Source organism: Neofelis nebulosa, chromosome 2, assembly GCF_028018385.1.
Source record: "Neofelis nebulosa isolate mNeoNeb1 chromosome 2, mNeoNeb1.pri, whole genome shotgun sequence".
Lineage (NCBI taxonomy): Eukaryota > Metazoa > Chordata > Mammalia > Carnivora > Felidae > Neofelis > Neofelis nebulosa.
Window position 1 is genome coordinate 198,468,153 of NC_080783.1, and position 22,207 is coordinate 198,490,359.

The 22,207-nt window shown below is 53.4% G+C and overlaps 1 protein-coding gene and 1 pseudogene across 1 annotated transcript; both read right to left on the reverse strand.

The window, feature by feature from the left end:
• Positions 1-71: 71 nt before the first annotated feature.
• HCRTR1 (hypocretin receptor 1) lies at positions 72-9,072 on the reverse strand. Its single transcript, XM_058718273.1, has 8 exons — positions 8,876-9,072; positions 7,379-7,709; positions 6,964-7,142; positions 5,482-5,725; positions 4,925-5,040; positions 3,538-3,764; positions 2,614-2,735; positions 72-903 (listed from the first exon to the last, which is right to left on the reverse strand). The coding sequence occupies exons 2-8, from the start codon at positions 7,587-7,589 to the stop codon at positions 713-715; spliced, it is 1,290 nt and encodes a 429-aa protein (XP_058574256.1). The 5' UTR covers positions 7,590-7,709; positions 8,876-9,072; the 3' UTR covers positions 72-712.
• An 8,398-nt stretch (positions 9,073-17,470) lies between these two features.
• On the reverse strand, positions 17,471-17,887 carry LOC131493596 (large ribosomal subunit protein eL27-like; annotated as a pseudogene).
• Between the last annotated feature and the right edge of the window lie 4,320 nt (positions 17,888-22,207).

Genomic DNA, 22,207 nt, shown 5'->3' on the forward strand with positions numbered 1-22,207 from the left:
CCAAGCTTCCCCACCTTCTCTCTCCTCACCTAGGCAGCACAGATTTTGTGCAATGACAAGGAAAGGGAACATTCAGTGCCAGGCTTTTAATTACAATTGCTTCAGGCTGCTGGCCTCCATGCCAAATGGCCACATGGAGAGTGTTCTATCACACCAGAATGCCAACGGAGTCCGGTCTATGGTGTGTGCACCGGGCACCTGGTGAGGACGGGGCTCTGTTCCCGCTGGGAGAAGGCTGGATGGACCCAGATTAGTTCGCACGGGCCTCAGAACAACTGGGCTTTAGCCGGAGCCACTCGGCCAGATGGGAATGCCTGCCGGGACCCTTACAGCAGACTCCAGGGAAGGCCTGTGATTGGGTGGGAGGGGGATCTTTGGGAGGAAGGCCAGGCTGCGGAAGGACGATGGGGATGGATGGTACCGTGGGGCACAGCCACTCGAGAGGAATATGATAATCCTATCCATGACACTTCCAGTCTACAAAAGGCTTTCCGCTTTCTCGAGCATGCTTAATCCTCCCATCAATCCTGCTTAGGAGACAGGGCTCAGAGAAGGGAAGTCACTTGCCCAGAGTTAAACAGGCAGAAAACCAGGTCTGGAGCCCCAGCCTCCCCCCTGCATCCAGCAGTCTCCACGAGGAGGTGGGTCCCCCAGGAGCCAGAGGAGCAAGCCCAAGGCTTGCACACCCTGCCGCCACCAGGGCAGCCCTCGCTCAGGGCAGCACCGTGGTGACACTGGTGAGCACCACATGCTCAGGGACTTTGGAGACGGAGCACCGGCTGTGCAAGGAAAAGGACTTGTGGCTGGCAGAGGAGCGGGGGCTGGGGGCCTTCGGAGAGCCGCAGGGACCCAGGCCAGGCAGGCAGCAGGAGAAGGCGGCCTTAAACTGCTCCCGGAATTTGCCTTGGTTGGAGACAGAAGACACAGCCATAAGGAGATGGACGAAGCCGGAAGGGCCTTGGGCCCAGGGACACCCACGCAGCTCCAGCCAAGCTGCCTGTGAGGGGGCGGGAGGGCGGAGCAGAGCTGGGATGGAGAAAGCCCGAAGGCAGGCGACCTCGTCACTGCCAGGGAGAGTGAGGACAGAGGCCCTGGAGCAGTTCCCAAGGAGAAATGCAATTTTCATCTGATTCCTTGACTGCGCTCTGGCTCTGAGCCGGGCTCAAAACGTGGTGTCTGGCTCGGGGGCCTGGGGCCACCTCTGCCCTCCTTGGCGAGTAGGTGGAGGGGCTCAGGCCCCCCAGCCGGGGCTAGGCTTTCCCTACCTGTGCCCCATGGTGATGGAAAGAACAGCAGCAGCCTGCGCAAAGCACGGTGCCGGGCACCCCTGCCTCCCCCGCCGCCCCCCTCTCATCCCAGCACCCTGAGAGGCTGGCAGCTTTTATCCTCACCTCACAGGGGAGCTGCATAGAGGTGCAGAGACTTGCCCGAGGTCACCCAGCCAGAGTTCAGGCCTGGTTCTCATTCCAGAGCCCTTCGCTTCAAGGGGAGGACGGAGTAGGGAAGGAGGGACTACCACAGCCACCTCGGTCAGCCAAGGGACACCAGGGAAATAGACTATGTCCGGAGCAGAAACCTCCTTGACCATGCTTCTGTGGGGCCCCAGTGGAGGGCTGGGCACACAGTAGGTGCTCAGTTAATGCAACCCAGACAGGACATGCCCAGCAAGAAGTCTGCTGCCGCCTCTGCCGCAGCCCTTATCTCTTCTGTTCTCCCCTCTGAGCTCAGGGAATACTTCTTCAGTCTCAATGAGGGTTGTGGTACGGACCCCTGGCCCCTCCTTCTTCAGCCTTTCAACCTTTTCTCAAAGATTACTTGTGCCCAGGCTTGAACAGCCATCTGGACCAGTTTGTTAGGCCTAGTTCTGGGGCCAGATGTCTTGTGAGCCACTCTTCTGCTGAACCCAGGTGGGTCCGAGGGTGGAGGTGTTACCATCCCGGGACTGGGAGGTCGAGCGAGGGGTGCAGAGGGCAGGACAGCAGAGGGGATGCTTGGGGTACGCCTGGGGTACGGCTGGGGAGTGGAGATGCTGGGACTTCCAGAGAGGGGACAAGATGGCTGGTCTTGGGGGCAGGTGGATCCAGGGAAAACCCCTCTGTATTCTGGCCACTCTACCTGTACCTGTCTAGCTGGGCATAGGGAATCCCTTTCCTGGCCCTAGGCCGTCTCTGCTGGTGACCCTCCCTTCCCTTGATGACTCGGTTACACAGTCACCCTCCCAGGCAGGCACTCCCGGAACCTCTTCCCACAGGCCTGGCTCCTTCTGGAGCCTGTGTTGGCCAGACCAGCCGACTGGAGGTCCCGCTGTGCAGGCACCAGGCGGGGGTGGAGGTGAGCTGGCCTAGCCCCTGCCTTTCCCACCCCCTCACTGGTCTGCATAATCTGTACAACTGGATCTGGGCCCCCGGTGGGAGTGAGTCCCGCCTTCCTCTCAGACCAGGGCTCCTGGGCAGGGCCGAGTCTTTCCTGATGCGGGTTCCCAGAGCAAGCTCGCGACGATCCCCAGGAGGGAGCAGGGGCCATCCCTTTATTCAGCCTGGATTGGGGGTTGGCAGCCTGTTGTCCTGGGCACCGCTGCCACCCTCGGTCGCCCCGCCTCCCCAGCCCACTCACCACTGAGGAAGTTGTAGATGATGGGATTGGCTGCGCTGTTGGCATAGACCAGCCAGTGGGAGAAGGTGAAGCAGGCGTAGACGGCCTCTCGGTCACTGGCTTGGCGGAACATCCCAAACACCCTAGGGCCGAGGGGACCACAGTCAGAAATGGGGTAGATGTGTGTGCATGTGTGCAGGTGGGGCAGGAGTCGCTACCCTCATCTAAAAGACAGGAAAACCAAGGCTCAGAAAAGGAAAGTGATTTGCCCAAGGTCACACAGCCCGGAAGCTGCCAAGCACAAACTGACACCGAGATCGGCTCCTGACGAGCAGCCCGCGCTCCTTCCCTGCACCCTGCGGCCCCTCACGTGCCAAGCCCCATCTTCCCTCCGCTTCGAGCCCTGTCCCTCCAGGCGCCTGTGGGGCCTCGTCCCTCGGTCTCTCCCTTCCTTCAGATCTCTGCCGGATGTCATTTCCTCAGATGAGTTTTTTTTTTTTTTTTAAAGATCGTATCTTACACACACACACACACACACACAAGCGCACCAACTCCTGTCACCATCGCTATCCTCTTTCCCTATTTTGTCTTCATAGTAGTCTCACTGCCTGCCAGTACAAGAAGAGACTTATTTCTCTCTCCCGCTAGATGTAGCCTCCACGAGGGCAGGGACTTTGTCCTGTGGTCACTGTTCCCAGCCCCTGCGATCAGACGGCTGGGTGACCAGACGGAAGAATCTTCACAATAGCCCTAGCAGGCCAGGACTGTTATTATTCACGTTACACAGGTGAGAACCTGAGGTTCGGAGGCTCAGAGAAGAGAGATGACCCACCCCGAGGCCACACCGTGGGTGAGTGCCCGAGCCGGTCTTCCGGCAAGGCAGAGAGAGAGGCCCTTCCTCCGGCCCCCCCCCGCCCCCCCCCCCCCCCCCCGTCGTGCTCTCACCTCTTGAGGACATTGAGGACACTGATGGGCAGGTAGCAGAGGGCAAACACCAGCAGAACCACCAACAGCATCTTGGCCGTCTTCCTGCGAGCTCGCACCTGCCTCACCTCGGCCAGGAAGGCCCGGGCCCGGGGCGGGGGCTCTGTGCTGGGGCCCTGTCCCTGGTCCTCCGACTGCTCTGAGGGCCGCTTCCAGTTCCTCACCAGGGCCGAGGTGGTGCCAGGGATCTGTCCAGCACACACAGACATGGTGGCGGCGGGCGGAGCTCCCGGGGAGAGTCCTTCCCCTTTGCCGGGTCCCGCACCCCCCTGGGGTGGACCCTGGGGCGGACCCTGGGGCAGGGTGCAGGTGGGCGAAGGGAACAAACGCTCTCGCCGCCATGCGAAGAAACCTAATATTCACGACGAAGACCGCCACTCCGGACTGGAGGGTGAACAATGCACTTTCACTTTCCATTAGTTCGTTGTGAGCCCACCCACAACGTGCCTTCTGGGAAGGTGTCACTGGCCCTTAGTTAAAAATGACGCAACTGAAACTCAGAGAGGCAGAAGACTCTAGATCATCAGCTCCTGTTGTGGGGGTAAGGGCGGGGGGTGAGTTGTGCCTCCCCCTGGCCTGTGCCTGACTGTGGGGAGGCCTGGGCAAGGGGTGAGCAGGTGGGCAGCTCGGAATGGCCTGGACCTCAGAGCACAGTCCCTGCCTAGGTCAGTGCCCGGAAGCCTACGAGGGTTGCAGGCTCCCGGAGCAGCCATAGACATCCTTGAAGTCTCACACCACTGGACACCCAGATCACCCCCCACCAGAGGGGCGCGGGGCTACAGCTCAGGAAACTGGGGGTCTAGGGCCAGCTCAGCCACCCGCGAGTTACGTGACCTTCCTCGATCGACTCGCTTTCCTTCTCTCAGCCTCAGTTTTCTCATCCATTAGATGAGCACAGTGACTCTCGCCATCCTGACTGGGAAGCTGTTAGGGGTGGATGGGTAAGTGCTGGCAGACTGCGGGCTGGTCACGTTCGGGTCTGTATCCTCTCATTGCCCAAGCACGGGACCCAGAACTTGGTCCTGCTGGTGCCAGGAACTTCTGAGCAATTCTCTCCCCCACACTCCACCCCAGACAGAACCTGCTGTTGGTCAGTTGAGATGGTTGTGAAGACATTCCTGCTACTAGAACGATGATTAGCTATTAGATACTGAAACTGATATTAGTCACTATCCAGTTCCAGGGGAGGCACTAGCACTTTGGCCTTGACCTTGCCATGTCCCTAGGCCTTGCCTCTCTCTGGTTGCAGCCAGGATGGCATGTTCTGAAAGCACAGGACTGTCTATTCCCTTAGACCAGTACCCCCTTCCCCTCCCAGCCCGGACAGTGACACCAGCGTGGGCCTCACCTGGCGGCCCCAGAGCTTGCGGAAGATCTGGAAATAGGCCATGGCCATGAGGCCCAGCGGGGCCAGGTAGGTGACAATGAAGAAGCAACTGTGGTAGATCTTGGGATAGAGGTCATCTGTGGGGGTCAAGAGATAAAAGGGCTGGACCCACTGTGGGAGCGTCCAGCTTGTCGTGCTTAGCAATGCCGCCCTCCCCCAACTAGAGCCATGGAGCCCAAGCAAGTGGCAGGGCCTGAAACAGACACCGTGGCAGAGAGACCCCGCAGCTGCCCGGCCTGGGGGTGTCCATTCTGGAGGGACTCCTAGCAGATGTCTAGACTCGAGGAGGTACCCACCCTGGAGGTATCCCTGGTAGGTGGCCGTTCTATGGCATCCATGAAGGGGTTATACCCACCCTGGGAGGGTAGCCGGTAGAAGGCTACTCCAGGGTGTCCTTTTGGGAGACACCCACCCTGGGGGAGCCCACCCCAGAAGTACACGGACAGACACCTGCCCTAGGGGTATGTGCCCCAGAGATGCCCACTTCAGCGATGCCTGCTCAAGGCTCCCGCCGTTACCTGCCCAGTGTTCATCACAGACCGAGAAGAGCCGGGTGCGGTTGGCTAGCTCGGGGAGCACGCTGCGGCATTCCATGACGGCGGCCTGGGGCACCATGACAGCCAGTGACACAGCCCAGATACCCAGGATGGAGCCACGGGCACGCCGGGCGGTGCTCTTGAACAACAGCGGGTGGCAGATGGCATACCAGCGGTCCAGGGCGATGAAGCTGAGAGTCAGCACTGCCACTGACACAGACACGGCCTGCCCCATGGGGACAGGATGTCAGCCTTCTGGGGGGCCACCCACAGACGCGGGGTGAGGGACGGGGCTCCGAGCCCCAAAATATCAGGCAGCCAGGGGTGGTGCATGTCCTGACCGCGCCACTCACTGGCTGGGCGCATGTGGGTAGATCACTCACCCTCCCTGAGCCTCATCTGCAGGACGGGACCATGTCAGCCACCTGGAGGGATTCTTATGAGAATCCATGAAATCATGGATGGAAAACGTCCAGGTCGAGACCTGGCCCCTACTGGGTGCTCCTCTACGATGAATAATAACTTACGCTCATGGAAACTACTCCGTGCCACTGTTCTCTTTATCCTCACCACAACCCCGTGATGTGTACTCGCACCCCCGTGTCACAGATGACGACACTGAGGCACAGAAAGGTTAAATAATTTGCCTGAGGTGAATGTCCTCACCGCTCCCCCCCCCCCCCCGCCACCCACCCTGTCTTTAGTCTCAGGGTTGCCAGGGTTAATCCATTGAGCAGAAGACCTGAAAACGATGGAAATCCGAGAGGCATTTCTCTCTGCCCAGGATGCCATCCCTTCCCCGGGCCGTTAGGAAAGAGCCTCATCCTGGGAGGCAGACACAAGCCTGGGCCAGAGGTGAAGGTGGGCACTGCCTCCAGGAGAGCACCCCCCCTGCCCTCTGGGGTACGAGGAGAGGGTCGAGGGGTGCAGCTGAGGGGCCATTCTGGCCTCTGGTCAGCCCTCTTTCCACCCCACCAACCCCATCTGGACATCCTGATTCCCACCTCTGGGGGAGGGAAGGCCCTGGCCAGGGATGGTAGGGGAGGGGGGATACTTTCCAGCGACCCCCGCAAACCAGCCCCCTTGAAATCAAAGAACAGGCTCAGCGTGCATCTGCATCTGTCACCACGGGCTTGTGCCTCTTTCCTCCACTGTGTCCCAGGCGCCTGGAGGTGACTGTACATGTGTCCACACATGGCTGTGTGTGTGTGTGGGGGGGGGGGTCTGCGGGTGTGACCAGGAAGGGATCTCTGCAGGGGGAGTGTGTGGGGCTGTGTCTGTGTCCTCAAGTGTCAGGCCTCATGGCCTGTCCCCGCTGATAATAGAGAATGACAGTGCAGGGGAACCGAGCCACCGTGTCCTGTCTGAAAGGCAAGTCTGAGGGTCACCGAGGTCTAGGCAAGGCCGTGGTTTCTGGACTTGGGATGACAGAGGGGTGACGAGCAGCACCCGGGCAGAGCTCACCTGGAGATAGGGGATGACCTTGCAGAGGGCATGACCGAAGAGCCAGGACTCAGTGATGTCCACCAGCAGGCTGGCTGGCAGGCAGATGGCTGTCACCAGCACGTCAGCCAGGGACAGGTTGACAATGAAGTAGTTGGTGACCGTCCTCATGTGGTGGTTCCTCCACACGGCCAGGCAGACTGCAGGGCAGGTGGGGAGGTGGGAAGAAGAGGAGGAGGTGAAGCCAGGGGCAGAGCCACGCCCATCCTAGCCAGTGTCTCTCCCCCACCAGCCCCCCCGCCCCACGCTACCCAAACCATCCCCCACGCTACCCAGCCAAGGGAAGGTAGGGGAGGGGGAGAGAGAGAAGTGAGGCCCAGGACCCCTTCCAGTCCCCAAGGGAAATCCGCAGCACCACAGGAACCTAAACACCTACCCAGCGTGTTGCCCACCAGGGCCACAAGGAACACAGCCACGTAGGCAGCGATGAGGACCCACTCGTACTGCTTCGGGTACAGATAATCACGCCACAGATAGCGCAGGAACTCGTCTTCGTAGTCAGGAGGCACCGGTGACGGTGACGGTGACGGTTCCCCACCACCAGTGGGGGTCCCCGTCTGGGCCCCTGGGGTGGCTGAGGGCTCCATGAGCTCAGAAGCTGCTGCAGCCGAGGGGCATCCTGGGCTCTGCAGAGGGAGGGGAGCCCTGGCCTGGCCTCAGCCCACTTCCCTTGCACCTAGGTCTCTGGGGTCCCAGCCCCAAACCTCCTGAAGGAAGGAGGGGAGGAAAGAAGAAAGAACATTAGGAGTGTGCCAGGCAATTAGCATATAAGCTCCCTCTTAATTCTCACAGTGCTGTTAGGTTACAGTGAGCCCGAAATAGATGGAGAAAGACAGATGTGGCTCGCATCTCAATTCCATGCAAGTTGCTCTTGGGTAACTTACGGCGCCCTTTTCAGCCTCGGTTTCCCCATCTATCCGAAGGAGTAATAACCACCTGCCTCACAGGGCCACAGTGAGCATGTCTAGTGCTTTACCCACTGGGGGGGAGGGGGGAGAGCCGGCTTCAGGGTCGCCTGGGGCTACCATTAGAGAACCCTGCTTTGCAGAAGCAGCTCAGAGGGGTTGAGCCCCTTGCTCAAGGTCACCAAGCTACTATGTCAGGTCTGTCTGAATCCACCAAACACCATAGATTTGTGAGGGGAAGCCATCCCGATGGCAAATGTTCTCTCCTGAGTCAGTTCACAGGCCTGAATTTTTTGGTTGAAAAAATGGTCAAGGGACGCGTTAGAGACCCAGGGCCCGCCCCCCCGCCCGCCAGACCTGGACCCTCCCGGCTAGGATACACACACACACACACACACACACACACACACACACACACACGGGAGAGGTGTAGGGAGGAACCGACCACCTCCCTGGAAGCCAGAGAAGAGCCCCAGGCTCAGGGGCCAGGCCCCTCAGACCCCCGGGGCCGCGATGCGCCCCGACGGCCGCCAGGGGTCGCTGGGCCGGCGCGCAGGCCGCTCTCTCCATTCATAAATCGGGCCTCGCTCCCCGCCCCTCCTCTTTCGCTCAGACCCCTCCTTCCCAAGGCTGGGCAGGGACGACCCCGGACGTGTGTGGGAGGGTTGCCGGGCCCCGGTGACCGCTGGGGGGAGGGCGAGGGGGGCTCCTTCGTACCCCCTCCCAGCGCCGGCGAGCCCACACCCTCAGCGGGACCTCCCTGCACCTCGGGGCGCTGTGGGAGGCTGCGGGGAGTAGGTGGGGGAGCGAGGGCGCTAGGGGTTCTGCAGAAGCCTGCCGGGAGGAGGGCACTGCCTACTGGGGACCCCGCCTCCCAGCACCCAGGTTTTGCCCCGAGACTCCTGGCTCCCGCCGAGGGTCCTTTGGAACCCCCACCCCGGGCCTGGGGATCCCCCCAAGCCCCGCACCTGTTGGCTCCGGGACCCTGGCGTCCTCGGCTGCTGGTCCCCGGACTTTGCACCGGGGACTCCGCCTCCCTGCCCGGAAGGTCGGGCTCCAGGGGCCCGGGCCGGGGGAGGGGTCCGGGGAAGCCCCCTCCCAAGGCTGCGCTGCCTGGGCTCGCTCTGCCGGGCGCGAGCCGCGGCTCCAACGCGGGCTCTGGCTGGGCGCGGGCTCCGCCGGGCTGCGCGCCGCGGGGAGGTGGGGGGGCGGCCGGGCGGGAGGGGCCGGCGGGGAGGGGAGCCCCCAGCCGGTCTCGGCTTCACGTCGCTCAGCCCGAGACTGGGAGGGCGGGGGAGACGCTCGTTCCTCCTCGTCTGCCACTTCTTGCTTCCATCCCACCTCCATTCACGCGTCCGTCCGTTCATTCATACGTTCGCGTTCAGTCGGCATTTACGCCTCCGGTCCCTGGGCGTTCAGAGCGCACCTACTGTGTGCTGGCGGGCCCTGGGCAGCTTCGGAGGGCCACAGCGCCAACTCTCCTCGCGGCCTCACCTAGCTCGCGAGGATGATGGCACAGGTGGGTCACAGGAGTGAGAGTCGGTGCCTGCACCGCCCCCGGCCAGGCTCCGGCTGCAGCTGCTGCAGTGAGCGCCCTCCTCGTCCATCTCCCAGCGCAACCCCCCCCCCCGCCCCGCCCCGCCCTGTCTGCCCCCCTCCATCCTTTTCCTTGGTACCTACTTTAACCCCCTCCCAAAATGGATGGATGGTAGGTGGGGGCAGGAAGAGGAAAGCCAGAGGGGCTGACTAACCCAACAAACATGGACTAAGCTGTGTGCCAGCCAATGAGCTAGAAAAACACAGCTGCCACTTGCATGGGCCCCACCATGCGTGATCTCGCTTAATTCTTCAGGCCAATCCGGGGAGGTAGTTGCTATTGTCCCCATTTTCCGGATGAGGACACTGGACTCACTGGGTTCAGTGACTTGCTCGAGGCCGCACAGCAGAGGCAGAGGTGGGGTTCAGGCCTGTGATTCTCTCTGGTGTTTACCCACCTCCTTGCCGGACCGAGGCGCTCAGGCGGGCTGGGGGTGGGAGGCTCCCAAGCCAGCAAATATGCTATCGCACGAGGATTGCCGTGAGGAGACCCAGAAGGACAGACTGCTTCAGCCGGGGTATCAGGACAGACTTCCTGGAGCGAGAACACGGGGACCTGAAAAATGAGAAGGTAGCCTTGCAAGGGGGATTGTGGTGGCCCCAGAGAGGGTTCCAGGTAGAGGAAACAGCAGGTGCAAATGTTTGGAGGTTTCAGGAACCACAGGTAGGCCACGGGTGACCCCCTGGGCATCAGGCAGCCACCTTGGCTGTGCCTGCCTCAGGACAGGACCTTCCTAACACATCAGATCCCACCATTCTCTGTCACCTTAGGAGACTCACACTCCTTTGCTCCCTGGAGATGATTCCTGAGATGTAACCTCCATCTTCCCTGTGGCAGCCAAAGTCCTTTCTCAGAGGAGCTAGAGATGGACCATTAGGGCCCAGAGTGTGTGAGAGGGGAGCTGGAGGAACACAGGGGACAGGTCAGTGACCTTCACCTCCCCAGAACAGGAGGAGAAGTGAAGCTGACCCCATGGCACAGCACTGTCCCTGGGCAGGATGGGTGCCGGGTCATAGCATCCCTATGGTTCTGGCGCTCTGTCCTGCCTTCCTGGGGTGCTGGCAGAGGCAGGGGAATGGATGAGGGGACTCGAGACAGAAGTGCCTGGTGCGAGTGCACACGCATCTGTGTGTGTGTGTGTGTGTGTGTGTGTGTGTGACTGCGTGTGCGCCTGTGTATGTGTGTGTGTGTTTCTGTATTTAGAAGTTGGGGCTGTGAGTGTATGTCTGAAGAACGTGACATGTGACTGTGTGTGTGTTTGTGTCTCTGAGTGTGTGCGTGAGTGGAGAACAGGCTCTGGGGTGGTGACGTGGGGATCACCTGGGTGGGATGTTTCTGTATGGGGCTTCACTTGGTGCAATTGTGTCCATAAGGAATGTGTGTGTGTGTGTGGACGGGGTGTCTGTCTCTCTGTGTGTCTGAATGTGCAGTTGTGGCTCTGAGGAGCACGGGCCTCCCGGCATGTGCCCCTGTGAGCGTGGGAACGTGAGTGTGCGCATGCCTTTGTGTCCGCAGCACCGCGACTGTGTGTTTGTGGGGCTTGGTATGTCTGCCCCCACAGCGATGACTCATCTCATCCCCCACGCTACCCCCCCCCCCCCGCCCATCTAGAGCTGTGATTGCTTGCTGTGGAAGGACTGGGGAGGGGCTACGACGTGGGGTGGGAGCCAGATCGTGCGGGGACACTCAAACACCAGCAGCAACGACAAGGTGCAGTTGGTAATGCGACAGGTAGAGACCCATGCAGACACCCACCCAGGCAGTGGGCCCCAGCGGAGTCCAGCACGGCCCAGGCTTAGAGCCCAGCCCAGAGCTTGGGATGCCATAGTCCGGGACCTCCCATACCCCCTGGGCTGGAGTGAGCACGGGGCTCCCCAGGTGTCCCAAACCATTATACATGGGGTGCACGTGTTGGCGTGGGGAAGGACTCGTGGCTGAGAATTCAGCTTCACAGAGCCAGTCTCAGCTCCCCTTAAAAGGGATCCCAAAGGCCAATCCTCTGTTCCTCCTTGGGGACCCCAGAGATGGCTGCTTTCCAGGAGGAAGGATCAGGAGTGTGTGGGAAGGGAGCTGGAGGAACACGGGGGACAGGTCAGTGACCTTCACCTCCCCAGAACAGGAGGAGAAGTGAAGCTGACCCCCCAGGCAGCAATATTTCTCCCTATCAGACCCTGGTCAGGGAGGAGGCTTTGAGCTCCCAGGTCCCTCTGGTCCTGAGTCTGGCTCCCTCAGCCATGGCCTGAGGAGAGAGGCCAGTTGTTTGGCCAAGGTGGGCACGAGGGAGAGACCCCTGGGCAGATGCTCAGAGAAAATCCTGCGATACCCAGAGGGGCCAGTGACGCTCTGGAGGACCCACAAGGGGCTGTGGTGCTTTGGTCCTCGGGCCCAATAGCACTGGCCTCTGGCAACTCCTGGCCAAGCACCAGTGCCCAGGGGAGGCATCCAGGGACCTCATGCCCTCCATCTCCAGGCTGGGCACTCAGCCCTGGCACCCGCTCTGACCAGGAAGGACTGGCCTGAAGCCTTTGCTTTGCCTGAGCTGTCTGTCAAACTGGCGGCCACATGACCTCTTTCCTGGAACCAGCCATCCCCGGCCTTGTTGATCTAATCCCGAACCTCTGAGCCACAGGTCCCTGTCACATCCATCTTTAAGTGCTATCCCCGGGCACCGGCCCCAGGTCTGCCTCCCCGTCCCTCTCAATTCCAGCGTGACTTACAGTAACCTCTGTCGGGCTAGGACTAGAATAATCGGCATGTAATTGGGTTTTTGACTTGCTGATGCTGCCAGAGGCCTGGGTTGTGCATGGGAACACTCAGGGCAGGGCAGAGGTGCCTCTTAGGAGACCAGAAATCAGAAAACAGGCAGAGGTGTGTGCAGGGATGAGGGGTGGGCCAGCAGGGGCGGGGCCGTGGGTCCCAAGTGGGGGATTCTGAGCGCTGAGCCTGGCAGGCCACTGAGGAGGCTGTGGGGTTCGGTCCTCGGGCCCAACAGCACTGGCCTCTGGGAGCTCCTGGCAAAGCGCCATGCCAACGGGAAGGACCCAGGGAGCTCCTGTCTCCAGGCCAGGTGCTCAGTTGTGCCCCTTCTTCACCAGGAAGGGCTGGCCCTCCTTCAGGGTTTGGGTGGCTTGAAGGGGTGGACATCCACTGAGAGAGCAGGAGCCCCAAGGCCCACCCAGAGCCAGGCATCCTTGGTGACTTCACAAGCTACAGAGCATCTTCAGGCTAGGGCAGGGGCAAAGAGGGAAGGGGCTGGGCCAGAAAGACTTGGGTCAGACTCCTAGCTCTGCTGCTTACTGCTGTGTGATCCGGGACTAGTCACTTCACTTCTATGACAGGCTGGGTAGTGGCCCCCAAAGATGTCTGCATCCTGATCCCAGGCACCTGTGACACGTTACAAGGCAAAAGGGACTTTCCTGATGGGACTAAATTCAGGATCTTGAGATGGGGAAATTAGCCTGGGTTATCCAGGTGGGCCCAATATAATAACAAGTGTCCTTGTAATAGGAGGCGGGAGGGTTAGAAGGAGCAGATGTGGTGACAGAACAGAGGTTGGGGTGATACCAGCGCTGGGAGGGGCCGCAAGCCGAGGAAGGCGGGCGGCCTCTGGAAGCTGGCAAAGGCAAGGAACAGATTCTCCCCTAGAGTCTCCAGAAGGAATTCAGCCCTTACTTTTAGCCCCATTAGACCCAATTTGGACTTCTCGCCCCCAGAAAGAAATGTGGCAAGTAAAAAAGCTGTGTTGTTTTAAGCCGCTCGGTCGGCAGTAATCTGTTATAGCAGCCCCAGGAAACTAATGCTGCTTCTCTGGGCCTCGTTTCACGGGTTCTAAGGGCAAAAACAGGAAGGTTTTCCGTATAGAGTCACGTAAGGATTCACTGCGGACAGGCAGGGGGGCAGAGCAGCCGTGGCCGGGCAAGACAGAGACTCATACTTCCATACACACAGTATCTAAAAATAATTTAATATCGGGGCACCTGGGTGGCTCAGTTGGTTAAGCGTCCGACTGTGGCTCAGGTCATGATCTTGAGGTCCATGGGTTCGAGCCCCGTGTCAGGCTTTGTGCTGACAGCTCAGAGCCTGGAGCCCGCTTTGGATTCTGGGTCTCCCTCTCTCTCTGCCCCTCCCCTGCTCGCACTCTGTCTCTCTCTGGCTCTCAACAATAAATAAATGTTAAAAAAATTTTTTTTAAATAGTTTAATATTTTTTAAAAATCAGAGTGGTCATCATGGGACAAATCAGGGTTTTGTCAGATGTCCTTATGGCTCTCTTGTCATTTGGTATTGCTTTTATTTTGAGTCACATACTGGTGCAGGAGCCTCCTAGTGATCTTAAATCCTAAAATTATAAATAATATTAGTTACAAACAATGATCATGGTAAATGTGTGCTGATGTGGTTATTTTGACCCAGGAACGCACAAGGAAAAGAAAAGGAGAAGCCTGATCTTTCTGGGAGGGTGTGTGTACATATGTGTGTGTGTGTGTGTGTGTGTGTGTGTGTGTAGACTGAGTTGTTTTGTTTTGCTTTGTTTTGTTTAACCATGATCTGAACTGCCAGACATTTGAGGAAAATCTTTAACAGGAGAAAGACCAAGATAAACAGAAAAATATTCCAGAGGCAACTTGGGCTGGGTCTTGAGGGATGACTAGGAGTTCACAGATGGGCTTTGAGTAGGACATGCTGAGCGGGACGGGGAGAGGAAGGGGTGCCTGGGTGGCTCAGTCGGTGAGCATGACCTCACAGCTTGTGAGTTCGAGCCCCGCGTCAGGTTCTGTGCTACCAGCACAGAGCCTGGAGCCTGCTTCGGATTCTGTGTCTGTCTCTTTCTGCCCCTCCCCTGCTCTCTCTCTCTCTCTCAAAAATAAATAAACATTAAAGAAAAAAAAAAGAGGGGGAGAGAAAGAAAGATGGGATTCCAGGGAGGGGGGGTAAGATGAGCAAAAGTGAGGGGTAGACACGGCCAAAGGTCTGTTCTAGGTCCACTGTCAATGCCAGTGGGGTCCAAGGGTTCCCCCTAAAAGAAGAGCAGCAAGAAACAGAAAGATGGATGAAAGAAAAGCTGACCTGAATCTAGGCTGAAGGGCTTGGGCTCCATCCCAAAGGCAGCGGGGTCCCTGAAGGGTTTAAGCAAGGTTGTGATGTGAATTGATCCACACCCGGGCCCTCCAACTTAAACACATTTGCAATGAATACAAAGCCCATTTTTCTCATCATAGGCTCAAATCACTAGGAATGAGATCAAGGAAAATCATTATCTTCAATTACCTACAGTAGCTATTGACTCTGGTATTAGAATACAGCCCCTGTAACGAAGACTCCCAAATGACAGTGCCTTAGGAAACGGAAGTTTCTTTTTCTCCGCAGGCCATCCAGCGCTGGCTAGACGGTTCTGCAGTCTTCGGGAAGCCAGAGTACGGCCAGGGTAGAAGTGTTGTCACGGTCATGAGCACAGGTTCTGGTGCCAGACTGTCCAGGCTTAAGTGACGGGTCTGCCACTTCTGAGCTGCTGTGTCACCCTGAGCATGCCACTTAATTTCTTTGTGCTTGGGTTTCGCCATCCGTAAAGTGGGGATACTATCTACGAATCTGAGGGAGGGAGCATAATGTTTTGCCAAAGATGTCTATGCCCTTATCCCTAGAAATTGTGAACGTTATGTTATACGGCAAAACAAAACAAAACAAAACAAAAACAAAAACAAAACAAAAAACAAACTTGGCAGAAGTGATTAAGACTCTCGAGTTGGGGATATTATCCCGGACTGCTCTGGTAGGCCCTATGCAATCACAAGGGTCCTTAAAGGAAGGGGGCAGGAAATGGAAATCGTGATAGGAGATGCGATGATGGAAATGAGAGGCCATAGTGACATGAGAAAGGACTTAGGAGCCAAGGAATGTAGGTGACCCACTAGAAGCTGAAAAGACAAGGGAACAAATTCTCCCCTGAGTCTCCAGAAAGAAGCAGTTTAGACGACACTTTGATTTTAAACTTCAGAACTCCAGAACTGTAAGGGAAAAAAAATCTGTGTTGTTCTGAACCACCAAGCGTGTGGTATTTTGTTAGAGCAGCTATAAGGTAATGAATACACATCCTCATTAGGTTACAACACCCAGAAAACCACCATGACCAGGGGGTGCCCGGGTGGCTCAGTTGGTTAAGCATCTGACTTCAGCTCAGATCATGATCTCCTGGTTTGTGAGTTCAAGCCCCAGGTTGGGCTCTGTGCTGACAGCTCAGAGCCTGGACCCTGCTTTGGATTCTCTGCCCTTCCCCTGCTCCCGCTCTGTCTCTCTCTCTCTCAAAAATAAATAAACATTAAAAAAAACTTTAATTACAAAATAAAAGACCTGTTAGAAAACATAGAATATGTCTAAGTGTTAGCTATTATTATTTACCCCAAAACTCTTGGCCTGGGTCAGAGATGGCCAGTCACATCCGTATTCCAGCTAATGGAGAGGCACATCAGTTCTGTTTGCATCCAGTTGGTCTGAATTTGGTCACCTGATCCCAGGTCGCTGCAAGGAAGCCTGGGAAATATCCTGTTTCTCTGGATAGCCACGTGTCCAGGGAAACGCAGGGGTTCTGTGAAGGGAAGGAGGGGAGCTGGTTACTGAACTCACAGTGCCTGGCACCATGCCCAACTATGAAAGATGAGAAGTTTAGAAAGGTAACTTCCCTCCAGAGTTCGGTTGGATACACATTTTTCAGCTTTTCTTTCTTATGCCATTCATTTCATGAAATATATCTTGCCTCCCCACTGTGTAAGATGAGACATCCTTTATCACACCTGCCCTCCCTCCTCCTAAATCTTCTTGCTAAACCACTACATTTGCATCTAGTTCTGTATCCATAATTAAAATGTTCTGGTTTTGTGTGTTGTCTGTCTCTGAATTTCAAAAATTGAAAATCAATAAAGTGTTTTTAAAAAATATTGTGATTATGTAAACATTATTCTCTGCAGAGCTAACTAGCATCCGGGGACCCAGAGGGAAGGACCGGTAATCTTATGATTTAAATGCTGCTTGAAGGCAAATGCTCCAGGCTTCAAGTTCAAATGTATTTTCCTATACTCCCTCAGATACTCAAAGTCATGCTATATTTTAATTCACTTCATATCTGGACCATGACTTTCTTATACGAGTTTTTGTTCTCCTGGAATTTCTAATTGCTTCTCTCTTTTCTTCTCGAGAAAAGAAACATATGCCTTTTTAATCAGGTCACTAAAATCTTCCAGCGTCTTAATTACATTATTTGTTGAATGAAGCCCATTTTCTTCTTAAAGGCTTTTTCCTCCAAACCCGGACTTCCTGTTCTAATTTTGACTGATGGCTTTATGGACCTCTGGTATTTCTATTCGTTGCACTTGTGGGTTAATTCTACTGTTTGGTGAATCTGTTACCTCTTACTTGGTGTTTACCTCTGTTTTGCTGGAGGATATCTTCAAATAACATTTTTAAAGGGGGGGGGGTGCATGGAAGGAAAGTCTTCTGAAGCTTTGCATGTCTGAAAAAGGTTTTAAATTTGTCCTTACTCTTACTGAGTGGGGCCATCAACCCACAGGCTTCGCTTTAGGGCATGTGGAAAGGAGGCAGACAGGCAAGCCGGCACCCAGGTTCTCACCCCAGGGCCAACATAAGGAGGGATTTATTCTAGATCGCCAACACTCTGAATAGGAATTCTGGTCCATTTGAAAAAAATTGCTCAATTTCTTTAGAAAGGAGTTCTCTCTCACTGTTTAATCTACCCCCTCTCTGTGTGTTCCTGATGTGTATGTGTTTGCAGGGCATTGTTGGTGGCCGAGGCTGGCTTGTTATTCGTTAAACAGGCCTTTCTTTGAATTATTTTCTAATTTTGGTGATTCTCATAACAGCATCTCTATTTTTGCCATATCTTCTTACTACCTGTATTAATATTTACTCTCTCTTTTTTTGGTGTTTTTAATGACTGAAATGAAACAGATCTAAAACTACAGCTTCTGGAAGAACCATTTGTTCTTGCTGGTCTTGTACCTCTCCTCTCCTTGTACCTCTCGTACCTCTCCTCCTTGACCTTGGTCCCTTTTCAGGCTTTGCATTTAAGAGCAGGGTCTCTGAAGACATCCTTGTTGATGACAGTTTTGTCCCAGGGGATAGCCACAGAGTACCTTGTGGGCATGAAGTGACTGTAGTTCTAAACTTTCACAAAACACTTGATCTTTGACCTCTTGGTGATTTTCTTCTTGCTTATGGCAGCTGTCACTTTGCAGGGATCACAGGCAATTCCAGCCACCAGAGTGTGGCTGTAGGGACGGTCTGAGGTGCCGTCACCAATGTTCTTCATGGTGACTGGAGTAGCGTCCAGCCAGGACCGGCCCAACATTTTCAGGTTACACAAACTTGTCCATCTCGACACCAGCCACTCAAGCCAACGGCAGACAGAATATTTACTTATGGAATGACTTTTGCTGAAACTGACTCTGCTAGTTATACCTATCAAATTGCATGTTTCATGTTAGAGTTGTATCTCTTGTTTGTAATTATATAGTTGTATTTTCTAATCTATATTCCTAGGTTTTTTTTTATGTGTGTGTGTGTGTGTGTGTGTTTTAGAGACAGAGTGTGAGTGGGGGAGGTGCAGAGAGAGGGAGACATAGAATCCGAAGCAGGCTCCAGGCTCTGAGCTGTCAGCACAGAGCCCCACGCGGGACTTGAACTCATGAACCAGGAGATGATTACCTGAGCTGAAGTCGGTTGCTTAACAGCCAGATGCCCCCTATACGCCCAGTTCTTAAGACAACAGAAGTTTAGGGGCACCTGGGTGGCTCAGTCAGTTAAACATCTGACTTTGGCTCAGGTTATGATCTCATGGCTCGTGAGTTCGAGCCCTGCGTTGGGCTCTGTGTTGACAGCTCAGAGCCTGGAGCCCGCTTCGGATTCTGTGTCTCCCTCTCTCTCTGCCCCTCCCTCACTCATACTCTGTCACTCTGTCTCTCTCTCAAAAATAAATAAACATTAAAAAAATAACAAAAGTTTTATTTACCACCAAATAGCATTCACAGCAATGGTGCATGTACCATACTTTGGGAAATACTTCTTTAATTAATAATCATGTCGGTTACCCGTTAATCAATTGCCTGAGCTTTCTTTGCATTCCTGCCAAGGCCCTCCAAAGAGGTCTCCTTTCAATAGTGCCTCTCCTCCTTGGCTTGTTTCCGACATGCCAGGAAATAAAGTAAAAGAGTAATTATGGAAGGCAAAGTATCACTTTTGTTATTGGTGATGTAAAGTGATGGCTGTAAAGGCCTTAGCTTAGGGCGAGGGCTGTTAACTGAGCCTCCATCACTGCCTGGGGAAGCAGGTTGAGCCCTCCTTTCACAGGGAGTGGCTCACAGGCTCAGCCATGCCTCTCCTGGCCACTCTTAGTGGCATGTGGATAGAACAATCAAGTATCTTGGGCTCAGGTACATATTCAGAGAGCAGACAGTCCATATCTTATCCAAATTGCTCTAAAAAGTAGAAAAAGAGTGAAAATTACCCATTGTGTTTTGTGCAGCTAGTAAAAACGTAATATTAAACCGAGACTAGGAAGTTTCAGACAAGAAGATCTTAGATCAGTGAATTCTGGACATGGATTCAAACATCCTAAAAAGAAGGTTGTCAAACTAAATACAGCAATACATTTAAAAATGCATAAGGACCAAGTTGGGTTTATTCCAGGAATGCAAGAATAATTTCAACATTAGAAAATTATTATTTTAAGGCTCAACATTAACAGATTAAAAGACATAAAAAAATCCTACAATCACATGAAACAGATGGGAGAAAGTGCATTTGATAAAATTAAGCTGTTTATAAAAATTCTTGGCAAACTAGAAATAGGAGGGAACTTCCTTAATGTGATACACTGATAAGGAGTATCTTTCTAAAACCTGCAGTGAATGTATCACTTGATGGTAAAAACTTAAAGGCATTTCCTTTAAAGTCAGTAACCTAAAAAGGATGTTTACTACCTCAGCTTCTGTTCAGAGCTATACTGGATTCCCAAACCCGTGCTAGGAAGAAACAAAATGGTCATATATTTGTAGATCATATGATTGTTTACCTAGAAAATGGAAGAGATTCTACAGACCAGCTATTAAAATTATCGAGAAGATTCATATTGAGAGTTTCCTTGGGTCGGTTGCATTTCTGGATGCTTTGCAACAGAGGCACTAACTGACCTTTGGTTTGGGACTTTTGTTTTTGTTTTTTGGGGTTTTTTTTGGACAATCTCTTCAAAGATGTTTGTTTGTCGACCATCTTTGGAATATAGAGTAAATCTCTTCCTCCGGAGCAGAAGGCAGATTTGCTTATTACCCAGTGTAGTGAAGATAATGTCTTCGTCTGCAGCAAAGATCAGACAGTTGGGTTCCCTGAGCTCAGGGTTCCTCAGTGAATATGCAAACCCACTGAGTGCATGTGCAACATCCCTGTGGGACTTGGGGAACCAGAGGAGCAGAGCTGCTGGCTCAAACATGAGGCACATGCTTCTTGTTGAGCCATGAGTAATGAAGTCCTTTGTCTCTGACCTGTAAGTCTCGTGTCTTCTGTGGCATCCCTGATGCTGTGGTAGCTAAGAGTCTGATGGGGTAAAATCCCAGATCCTTTACATTCTTGATGGATGGTTCAGCCATCTCACTTTTGAATGCCAGCAACAGACATAAAGTGTTATTTATAAATGGTACCATTTAAAAAGGCACAAAACACTCTTCGGTGCCTACAAATAAATCTAAGAGATGTGCAAAATTTTTATGGAGAAAATTAGAAAACTTGATTGATGGTCATTCAAAAGATACAGATAGATGGAGAGGTATAATTCGCCTGTAGAAGGAGGGACTCGACTGTAAAGATGTCAATTCTCCCCAAATTAATCTATACATTTATTTCACTGTCAAAGGATTAACTAAAGGGGCTTTTAAATTAATGTTTTTGGAAACATTATCCTAAAGTCATCTGAAAGGACAGCTAAGGGTAGCCAGGCAACTTTGAAGAAAATGAACACAGTGAGGAGAATCACCCTCTAGATGTCAGGACTTATACAACTAACTAAAGTAATTGAGACAGGGAGATATTGGCAGAAGGATGTACAAATAAATAAATGGGGCAGGATTGAGGGTTCAGAGACAGAAGTGTGCAGACTGGAGGTTTGACATATGTCAGGGGTGGCATTCCAACCAGTTCCTTTCATGAGGTGCCTGGCTGGCTCAGTTGGTAGAACATACAACTCTTGATCTCAGGGTCATGGGTTCAAGCCCCATGTTAGGGGTAGTGTTTACTTAAAAAAAAAAAAGAGGGGCACCTGGGTGGTGCATCCCAGTCTTGATCTCAGGGTTGTGAGTTCAAGCCCCGCAAGCCCCGCACTGGGGTCTGTGCTGGGCATGAAGCCTACTTTAAAAAAAAAAAAAAGAGGGGCGCCTGGGTGGCTCAGTCAGTTAAGCGGCCGACTTCGGCTCAGGTCATGATCTCGCGGTCTGTGAGTTCGATCCTCGCGTCGGGCTCTGTGCTGACAACTCAGAGCCTGGAGCCTGTTTCAGATTCTGTGTCTCCCTCTTTCTCTGACCCTCCCCCGTTCATGCTCTGTCTCTCCCTGTCTCAAAAATAAATAAACGTTTAAAAAAAAACTTAAAAAAAAAAAAGATAGTTAAAACAGTTCTTTCCAATATATTGTGGTGTGAAATTTTATTTCCATGTGGAAAAAAGAGAATTGCACTCCTATATCCCTGTGATCACCAAAGTCAATGCTGAGGGATATTAAATGTGAAAAAAAAACCTAACACTTCTAAAGAAAAAAACTTTTCTAGGGTGCTTGGGTGGCTCAGTCAATTAGGCATCCGACTCTTGATTTCGGCTCAGGTTATAATCTCATGGTTTGTGAGAGCAAGCCCCAAGTCGGGCTCCTCGCCAACAGTGTGGAGCTTGCTTGGGATTCTGTCTCAGTCTCTCTCTCTGACCCTCCCCTCACCCCAAAGAAAGAAATAAACATTTTAAAAAATATTTGAAAAATCTTTTCTAGACCTCACGGTATGAAGATTTCTTAAATAAGTTTAAGAAGCATAAACAATAAAGAAAACACAGATAGATTTGACTACATTAAAATTCCAAAGTATTGTATAACAAAAACATGATAAAGAAAATTAAAATCCAAGCCACAAGGCTGGGAGAAGATACACATATAATGTACACAACAAAGCATTAATATTCAGGTTGCATAAAGAAGTTCTATAGATTGGGGTGCCTAGGTGGCTCAATCGGTTAAGTGCCTGACTTCAACCTGAAGTCATGATTTCAACGTGTGTGAGTTCGAGCCCTGCATCGGGCTCTGTGCTGACAGCTCAGAGCCTGGAGCCTGCTTCAGATTCCGTGTCTTCCTCTCTCTCTGCCCCTCCCCCACTCACGCCTCTGTCTCTCTCCTTCTCTCAAACGTAAATAAACATTAAAAAAATTTAAAAAGTAAAAATAAACAAAGATTAAAACAACGGAAGTTCTATAGATCAATGAAAAGGTTACAAACCACTCAACAGAAAAACAAGGGTAAGACATAAATAAGCAAACAATACAAATATATGTGAAACGATGTTGAACCCTACTTGTAATTTTTAGAATGCCAATGAAAACAATAATGAGTTGGAATTTCACTCCCCAGGTTGGTAACGCAAACATTTCCAGCCTGACTCTATTAAGTGTTG

Coding starts and splice junctions, on each gene's coding strand:
- HCRTR1 (XM_058718273.1), bottom strand. CDS start 7,589: ATGGAGCCCTCAGCCACCCCAGGGGCCCAGACGGGGACCCCCACTGGT. Junction 7,143..7,378: donor CCTGGTGGGCAACACGCTGG/GTAGGTGTTTAG, acceptor CCTGCCCTGCAG/TCTGCCTGGCCGTGTGGAGG. Junction 5,726..6,963: donor AGGTCATCCCCTATCTCCAG/GTGAGCTCTGCC, acceptor CCCATGGGGCAG/GCCGTGTCTGTGTCAGTGGC.